Source organism: Quercus suber, unplaced genomic scaffold, assembly GCF_002906115.3.
Source record: "Quercus suber isolate HL8 unplaced genomic scaffold, Cork oak 2.0 scaffold_510, whole genome shotgun sequence".
Taxonomy (NCBI): Eukaryota; Viridiplantae; Streptophyta; class Magnoliopsida; order Fagales; family Fagaceae; genus Quercus; species Quercus suber.
The window spans coordinates 441,426-450,800 of NW_027069959.1; the positions used below are offsets into that span (position 1 = coordinate 441,426).

The window sequence follows — 9,375 nt, forward strand, 5'->3', positions numbered from 1 at the left end:
TTTAGCTAATCAATACCCAGGATGATCCTTATGAACGAACCAGAGATGGTCAATTTTACTATCCCATCAGTTGCCCCCTTTGTCGAGGGGTCGTCCAAGGATAGATTCAATTTTCATTAACCAGAGGGTTAAAAATTTATTTATTATTATTATTATTATTATTATTATTATTTTGACCACATGTCGTGATTTCGTTGGTTGACCCATCACATCCATTGCGTTTTTCAAAGGGACAGCCACATGTCTTCTTCTGAATGGCTAGCGTCGCTTCGTTGACATGTTTCTAGGCCCTATAAATAGGTACATTCTCTTTCTTGCCCCTTCACCTTTCTCATAATCTCCCTTCTGCCATCTCGTCCAAAAGTCTCATCTAGCTCTTCATCCTAGTTCTCAGGTATTTCTTTTTCCTTTCTTAGGTTTTTCGTCTTAATCTTTATTTCAATCATGTCTTCGTCTAGTAGTATAGAGAGAGAAATAGATGAGTACTAGGACGCTTCTTCTAGGAGTTATGAGAGTGGTGAAGGTAGCACGAGCTACAGTAGTAGTTCCTCGGACGAGCAATACTCGTCTAGGATTCCTAGCATTCCCTTTGAGGAATCCCAAGAAATACAACGTAGGATGGCATCTGGGGTTGGGACTAGCTCATCCAGCGATCCACCTGGCATTTCTCAAGATGAGGATAAGGAAGAGGAGAATGTCATATACAGTTGTACCCCCGAGATAGCGTCCACCCTAGACGCCCCAAAATTAAAAACTCTTGTAGATAGATACCAGATCCCTCTTGAATTCAATCGTCGTCTACCTAAGGAAGGAGATTGGTGTTGCTCTCCTTCTTCTGATTTATGAGTATATGCTTCTTACCTTTTAGCTGGCCTTAGGTTTCCTCTTAATTCTTTTTGTAGAGGTCTTCTCCATAGGTTGGGTTTTGGACTTAACCAGCCCAACCCTAATGGATGGAGAACAGTAATTGCCATGCAAGTGCTATGGCGTGAGGCATTAGAAGGGGACTGTCCTATCATAGTGGACGAGTTCCTCTACTGTTATAAGTTCTCAGAGATAAAGAAGTCTACTAGTTTTTACTAATTTTCGTCCAGAGGCTCCTACTATAGTTTAATAAAGGGCCGTAACTCGTCTAACAAGCTCTGGAAAAAAGAATTTTTTATTATTTTCGAAAATTGGGCTGGGGACCCAGCTGATGTGGGTAATGCCCCCTTCCCACCTTTTACCGGCCCACTAGGTTGTCTTCGTCCTGAGGGTATGTCTCCTTCCATTTTATTTTATTTTTCTTTACATATTTTATAACTTTCAGTCGTCTAACCCCTATTTCTTTTTATTGATGCAGCTGTTGTTCGTCCATGCTTGGACAAATTTCACTTGGACCGAATTGACCAAGTGCGTGCCTTCCCTGGGAGAACCTTTCACGATCTAGTCACTCTTAGTCGTCTAGCTACGTAGGGGCTTGACCCAGAACCTACTGCTGAAAACCTTGGTCACGAGGAGACTACTCGCCAAAGTAAGTATCGTCCATTCTTCTCTTTTTTCTTCTTCTTTTTTTCTTTTTTTCTTTTTTTTTTAACTTAATTTTCCTCCTCGCAAGAATAACTAGAATGAGGGAGAACAAAGAAAAAAACATAACTAGTGGGGACGAGGATGCAACTGCACCACTAGTCGTCCAAAAACCTTCCGTCCAGACAGGGAAGAGAAAGTCTAAGTCTATATCTAGTGTTGTGGATCTGGTCGACCTTCCAAGTCGTCGAGGTCCTAAGAAGCAAAAGCCTGGCAAGACTTCTCTTCCCAAGATTCCCAAATTCACAGCTCCGACGGTTAATCTGGACGACCCTCTAGTGGATGTGGAAACCATCCAAACAGTTCATCCCGTCCATACTAACCCTACTTCCCCTCCAGCCAAGACTCCTCGTAAGCCTCATCCGTCTGAGCCATCTAATCGTACTTCAAACCTGGTGCTGGATGAGGGCTACACATGGAGGACGTTCAAAGGAATCATCACTGATAATGAAGTTAATGAATGTTATAATATGTCAGTGAAGGAATTTGAACGTTCCGATATCCATGACCTCTTTAAGGTATGAGTTTCATTCGTCTTTGTGTGTTTTCAATAAGTTTTTCAAAAATGAAATGTCTAACTTTCCTTCGTCCACACATAGGCTATGTCAAAATTTTATACAACAATGTGCCAAGCCAAGAAACTTTGTGAGGAGGTAAAGACGGCGAAAGAGAAGGCTAAGGAGCTGAACAATAAAATTTTGTTAAAGAAAGGGGAGGTGATTAAGTTGACTGATGACTTCAATCGTCTGCAAGCAAGTGAGACGAAGCTAAAGGACGAGGTGGAAGAGCTCAAATCAGATGCCGTCGAGAAAGACACTCATATTGCTTACTTGGAGGGACAAGTTTCTGGATTTGCCTCGTCCTTGGAGAAAGCACGTCAGGAAGCCATTCTAGCCTTCAAGAGGTCTGACGAGTACAAGAATCGTCTAGATAGTCACTATGCTGCTGGCTATGAGGACTTTCGTGCTGATGCCAAGGAAGCCTTTCCTGATTTAAACTTTGACTCCTTCAAGCTTCCCCTTGCTACAGAAAGCTCCTTGCTGCAGACGAGTTCTGAAGATGTCAACATTATGAACGATGCCAACAATGAAGTTACTCAGGACGATCCCAAGTGATTTTATCTTCCCTTTAGAAAAGTTATATTTTAATTTTGTTGGAGATGCTCGTTGTTTTGGGCCTTTGCTCTTTTTTTTTTAAAATTTATTCAAGTACAATTCTCTCGTCCAAATTTATGGACAAGCTTTATGAAAAATTACTCACTACTTCCAAGGGTTTTGGACGGTGGTCGTCTACCCTTTGAATTTTATGAATGAATGAATGTTATTTTCATTGTTTATTGCGTTTGAATATGTCATAAGTTTTGTGAACAAGTTTTATTTATATCGTCCATACCATCTCTGTGGTTGGGGTTCATCCACTTAAGGAGATTTTATCTCGTCTTGAGCATAAGGATGAATTTCTTCTTGCATTGTCAAAAATAGTCACATGAATCCACGAGTAGCATCTTTTTGCCAACTTTATTCATTATTAAAACTTAGGACAATCATTTACTCTTCCTTAGCGAAATTGTTCCCAACAAATGATCGTCCATGTGCTGGATGGTTAGGTTAGTTTGATTCGTTTATAGGCTTGTGGCATTTTTCCAAGCACATTATTCGTCCATAGTTTTAGACGATCATACCTCAGGTTTAATCTTGCCTTAAGCTTAGACAGATGTATCTCAGGTTTTATCTCGTCTTGAGCTTTAGACAGATATACCTCAGGTTTTATCTCATCTTGAGTTTTAAATGGATATACTTTAGGCTTTATCTCGTCTTGAGCTTTAGACGGACATACCTTAGATTTATTTTTTCTGCTTTATCTTTATTTGAAGGAAAGCTTATAGACGGTACATCTTTGCGTCCAAGGATTTTATTCATCTTTGGCTGTTTGCCTTTTGCAGATTATTTTGAATGAAATCACAGAAATGAAGGATTCCCATATAATTATACATATACTTGAAAATACATCACATATATATATTTGGAAATCCACACCATGTAATTATTCGTCCACAGGCATGACACATGCTTAAGAGCTAATGCCTTTTAGGGAATTAAAAATACTTATACAATACAGATTCGTCCATAAATAACATAAAATACTCATACATCTAAAACACATAGTAAGTAGTAATAAGCAAACACAAGAAAATAACACTTCAAGCAATAAATTACTTCAAACGTCCATGGCATTCATCCTGCAGCAATGTTCGTCCGTGATCACCCTTTATTGATAGTACCTTCTAAGGTGTTCAACATTCCAATGGTGATCCAGCTTCCTTCCATTCAGGGCTTCCAAGTAGTAGGATCCTTCTCTCTTGCAGTTGATAACCCTATAAGGTCCTTCCCAATTTGGTCCCAGTTTCCCATGGATCGGGTTTTTGGTGGCCAAAGAAACCCTTTTTAGGACGAGATCTCCAATGTTGAAGTGCCTAGGTTTCACCATGGCATCGTGCTGCTTTGCCATGAGATTTTTGTATCTTGCTGTTCTCTGCTCTGCTTCCATCCTTACCTCGTCTATAAGATTGAGGTTAAGACGAATCAGCTCCTTGTTTTCTTCATCTTGATACTTCATCACCCTATGGCTGGCCATGTGCACTTCTGTAGGTATGACTGCTTCACTCCCATAATCTAGTTTGAAAAGAGTTTCCCTAGTTGGGGTCCTCGCCGTTGTTTTGTAAGCTCACAAAACACCTGGAAATTCATTTGACCATACTCCCTTTGCCCCTTCAAGCCAAGTCTTAATGATTTTCAATAAGAATCGGTTTGCCACTTCTACTTGTCCATTGGCCTATGGGTGGAAGGGTGAAGAATAATGATTCTTGATTCCTAGTTGCTCACAAAATTTCCTGAATGGTGTGTTGTCGAACTGTCGTCCATTGTCAGATACTAGTACCCTTGGTACTCCAAATTTGCTCACAATACTCTTCCAAACGAAATTTTTAACATTCTGCTGTGTAATTTTTGCTAAGAGTTTAGCTTCCACCCACTTAGTGAAATAATTTTTTCATACCACCAAAAACTTCATTTGTCTAGTTCCAGTTGGAAATAGGCCTAATATATCCAAACTCCATTGTGCAAATGGCCAAAGGGCCATCATTGGAGTGATATACTCTAATGGTTGTCTAGGAACATTACTGAAACATTGTCATTGATCACATACCCTGACATATACCTTAGCATCAGCTTGGATGGTTGGCTAATAGTATCCTACACAGACGACCTTGTGGACAAGTGATCTGGCTCCTGAGTGATTACCACATGCCCTTTCATAAACTTCCCTCAACACATAATTTGTCTCGTCTGGAGCTAAACACCTTAGGTATAGCTAGGAAAAATCTCTTTTGTATGGTTCCTCGTCCATAAGGATGTACCTTGCTGATTTAACTCTATGAGTTTTCTAGCTTTGTCCTTCCCCTCTAGAAGCCTTCCATCCTTCAGGTATGATACTATCGGAGTTAACCAATTTTTCTCAGCTTCTATTTGTAACACTTCTGAGAGGTCTATGCTTGGCATGTATTGTACTTCATCGAACTCTTCTTTTGCTTCGTTCATGGAGGCTTCCTTTGCTGGAGTACCTGCTTCCATGTTCTCTTCCCTTGGGATTTGAACGAAATGAGCTTCTTTGAATTTCTTCATAAGGCGTACCACCTTCTTTAAATGTCTTTTCATTTTGTCTTCCTTGGCTTCACATGTTCTATTTACTTAGCCTATGACCAACTGAGAATCTCCTAAGACAAGTATTGAATCTGCTTCCACTGATTTAGCCAACTCCAACCTTTTAAGAAGGGCTTCATACTTCACTTCATTGTTAGTTGTTTGGTACTACAAGCGAATCTTGTGCTTCAATTTATCTCCTTCTGGTGACTGTAAAACAACTTCTATACCTCTTGCATGCAATGTAGACAATCCATCTACATGGACGACCCATTTTTTATTGTCTCTCTCATCTAAGCTGTCATAACTTAGAGTGAACTCTGCAATGAAATCTGTCAGGGCTTGAGCCTTTATTACATTCCTTGGTTGGTACAGAATGTCAAATTCACTAAGCTCAACTGTCCATTAGATTAGTCGTCCTACAGCTTCTAGTTTGTTCATTGCCTTCTTGAGTGGATGGTCTGTCATGACATAGATGACATGAACTTGGAAGTAGTGTCTTAACTTCCTAGAAACTGTTATTAGTGCAAAGGCTAGCTTCTCTATCAGTGGGTACCTTCCTTCTGCTCATCTTAGTGCTTGGCTAGTGTAATACATAGGCTTTTGCACTTTTTCTTCCTTCCTGATTAATGCTGAACTCACGACATGTGAAGACACTGCTAAGTAAAGATATAGTTCTTCTCCTAGCACGGACGGACTTAACAATGGAGCTGTGGTAAGATAGTCTTTTAGATCTTGGAAGGCCTTTTAACACTCATCCATCCATTCGAATGCCTTCCTAAGAATTTTGAAGAATGACAAACACTTATCTGTGACTTTTGAAACAAACCTGTTTAGAGCTGCAACCCATTCGGTGAGAGATTGAACTTTCTTGATGTTCTTCAGAGGTTCTATGTTCAATATTGCTTGGATTTTGTCTGGATTTGCTTCAATACCTCTCTTTGAAACCAATAATCCCAAAAACTTTCTTAACAATATTCCGAATGCACATTTACTTGGGTTCAGCTTCATCTTATATTGCCTAAGTGTTTCAAAGGTTTCCTAAAGATCATCCAAATGGCTTCCCTCGTCCAAGCTCTTTACGAGCATGTCGTCAACGTACATTTCCACATTTCGTCCTATCTGTAGACGAAACATGTGATTCACCAACCTTTGATATGTCGCCCCTACGTTCTTCAGACCGAAGGGCATCACCTTATAATAGAATAAACCTTGACGGGTAATAAAGAAGGTCTTTTCTTAGTCAACCTCATCCATCTTTATCTAATTATATCCTGAGAAGGTGTCCATGAAGCTCAACAGCTGATGGCCGGTTGTAGAATCAACCAATTGATCAATGCACGGCAAAGGATACCTATCCTTAGGGCAAGCTTTGTTCAAGTCAGTAAAGTCTACGCACATCCTCCACTTGCCATTTGCCTTCTTCATCATCACTACATTCGTTAACCAATCTGGGTAATAGACTTCCCAGATAAACTGTGCTGTGGTTAGTTTCTAAACTTCTTCCTTGATAGCCTTATCTCATTCAGAAGCAAACACCCTCTTCTTTTGACGAACAGGATTAGAAAATGGGGACACATTCAATCGATGAGTAATTACACTTGGATTAATACTTGGCATGTCGTCATGACTCCATGCAAAAACATTGATACTATTCCTCAAGAGCTAGACGAGGTTTATTTTCGCCTTCTTCTTCATGCTTGTTCCAATTCTAGTGAACTTCTCAAGATCATTTTTTTTGTAATAAAACATCTTCCAATACTTCAGTAGGTTCCGTGACAACTCTTCTCTCTTCTATACTCATAGTCTGCACCTGCTCATCCAAAGCCAACATGACTAGATAACATTCTCTGGCTGCCAACTGATCTCCTTGTGCTTGTCCTATCCCGTACTCTGTAGGAAATTTAACTGATAGGTGGTAGGTAGATGTTACTGCCTTCTAACTATTTAAGGTTAACCTTCCAATGATGGCATTGTATAAGGATGAACAATCCACCACAAAAAAATTCACTTTCTTAGTAATCTACTGTGGGTATGATCCCACCACTGCAGGCAATGTAATGGTGTCCACTGGCTGCACTTTCATTCTTCCAAATCCTATCAGTGGTGAACATGCTGGACGAAGTTGATCTCGTCCAAGCCTCATCTGTTGGAAGGCGGGATAATACAATATATCCACTGAGCTTCCATTATCCACCAACATCCTCTTGGTTGTGTAATCTGCAATGAGTAGGGTGATGACAATTGCATCGTCATGTGGATGATGGATTCTTTCAGCTTCCTCGTCTATGAAAGAAATAGTTGGCTCGTCTATCTCCTTCGTCCTTGGGGATTGTCTAGAAAGTTGTACGTTTTGCACCACTTTAAGATATGTCTTCTTTGATCTGGAAGATTGTCTTGTAGAAGTCCTTCCTATGATAACCCTTATCTCTCCAAGTGGGGGTTGTGATGATTCTTCTATCTTCCCCTTCAACTTCTCATCTTTATGATCCCTTCCAACGAAGTACCTCAATTTTCCTTGTCTAATGAGGTTCTCGATCTGCTGCTTCAAGTCAAAACACTCGTCCGTGTCATACCTATGGCCTCTATAGAAGCGACAATATTTATTCTTATTGTGCTTGGTAGGATCTCCTTTCATCTTCTCTGGCCACTTCAAGGAAGGATCATCCTTGATTTGCATGAGCACCTAATTAAGTGGGGCATTTAAGGGTGTATAATTCTGATTCCTTGCTGAAGGACCTGCCTTCCTATTGTCTCGGTCTTTCTTATCTTCCATTCATCCCTTCTTTGGACGAGACCCTTATTCAAAGTGACGAGTGGGGTTTGCTTTCATTCTTTCAACTCTCTTCCTCTTCTTAGTGATGATTGCATCTTCTGCATTCATAAAGTTTTGGGCTGAATGGACGAGTTCAGCCATGGACTGAGGTTCTTTCTCATAAAGTTTGTGAATGAATAAGTCCGAGTTAACCCTATTGTGGAAGGCTACCAACAATAGCTTGTTGTCCACCTCATCCACTGTCAGTGCTTCCCTGTTGAAACGAGTGATGAAGGACCACAGACTTTCATTCTCCCCTTGTTCTATAGTTAAAAGACTAGACGAGGATCGCTTATGCCTTTGTCCTCTGATAAAGTTGTTGACGAACAACTTACTCAACTCTTCAAAAGAATTGACTGTGCTTGGAGGTATCTTGCTAAACCACACTCGCGCTAGTCCTTTAAGGGTGGTAGGGAAAGCCTTACACATAATCTCGTCTGGGACTCCTTGAAGATGCATGGTTGTCTTGAAAGTAGCAATATGATCAAAAGGATCACATGTTCCATCATATGAATCCAAGGAAGGCATTTTGAACTTTAGTGGCAAGGGATGGCCATTGATGGAAGTCGTGAAAGGGGAATCTATTTGGTGAACCAAATCCTCTATCAGATTTGATCTTCTCATGTTCTCCTTCATCTCGTCCATAACCTTTCTCATCTGATCCATCTCCTTCTCCAAGTGTGGCACCCTTCGCGAAGTGGTGCCCTTTGATTAAGTCTCGGGCTCAGCATTTTCCCCTCTATCTTCTTGACTCTGGGCTTGTTCTTCAGCATATCCTTCACAGCGCTGCCTCTCTATCTCCCTAGTCAATTCTTGGTTCTGACGAGTTAACTCCGCCATGTCGGCTGCCATAGATTGTATATGTTGGATGGAAGGCTGTTGCGTGACAGACACTGATTGGCGATCTCGGTTGGGATGGCTAGAAGCATCCCTACTCTCTTAGTGGCTTGGGCTAGTAGCCCTTGATCTTGTCCGAATCATACAGCCTTTGTCGGAGAAAGATAAATTGCCAAACTTGAAGTTTTCTCCTTCCTACAGACGGTGCCAACTGATGCCGAACAGAATCAGTAGGATGAACGCTTTGGCTTCGATAGGCTGAAGGTTGTAGCGAAGGCCTGCAAGAATGAACACGCTATCAAAGGAGACCGGAGTGGACCGACCTAATACCCTCCGATGGTTAAGTTAGTTTCTCACAAAAATGGAGTTTCAACTTTTTAGGAGTAAAATATCAGAATGTCCTTATCTTTACTTGATTCAGACCAGTCCTTATATAGAGAACCTTAGAGCAGTTATTTG

General features: G+C 40.7%; 2 protein-coding genes across 2 annotated transcripts; both read right to left on the reverse strand.

Moving 5' to 3' along the window:
• Positions 1 to 3,834: 3,834 nt before the first annotated feature.
• On the reverse strand, positions 3,835 to 5,195 carry LOC136063312 (uncharacterized). Its single transcript, XM_065763497.1, has 2 exons — positions 4,982 to 5,195; positions 3,835 to 4,220 (listed from the first exon to the last, which is right to left on the reverse strand). The coding sequence occupies exons 1-2, from the start codon at positions 5,193 to 5,195 to the stop codon at positions 3,835 to 3,837; spliced, it is 600 nt and encodes a 199-aa protein (XP_065619569.1).
• Positions 5,196 to 7,287: 2,092 nt separating this feature from the next.
• LOC136063313 (uncharacterized) lies at positions 7,288 to 7,944 on the reverse strand. The gene has a single exon (XM_065763498.1). The coding sequence runs from the start codon at positions 7,942 to 7,944 to the stop codon at positions 7,288 to 7,290; it is 657 nt and encodes a 218-aa protein (XP_065619570.1).
• Between the last annotated feature and the right edge of the window lie 1,431 nt (positions 7,945 to 9,375).

Bases quoted from the DNA above. Each gene is read 5' to 3' on its own strand.
- LOC136063312 (XM_065763497.1), bottom strand. From the start codon at position 5,195: ATGGAAGCAGGTACTCCAGCAAAGGAAGCCTCCATGAACGAAGCAAAA. The intron at 4,221-4,981 runs GTACATCCTTAT...GGAGTGAAGCAG, and splicing joins CATAGAGTTAAATCAGCAAG to TCATACCTACAGAAGTGCAC.
- LOC136063313 (XM_065763498.1), bottom strand. From the start codon at position 7,944: ATGCAAATCAAGGATGATCCTTCCTTGAAGTGGCCAGAGAAGATGAAA.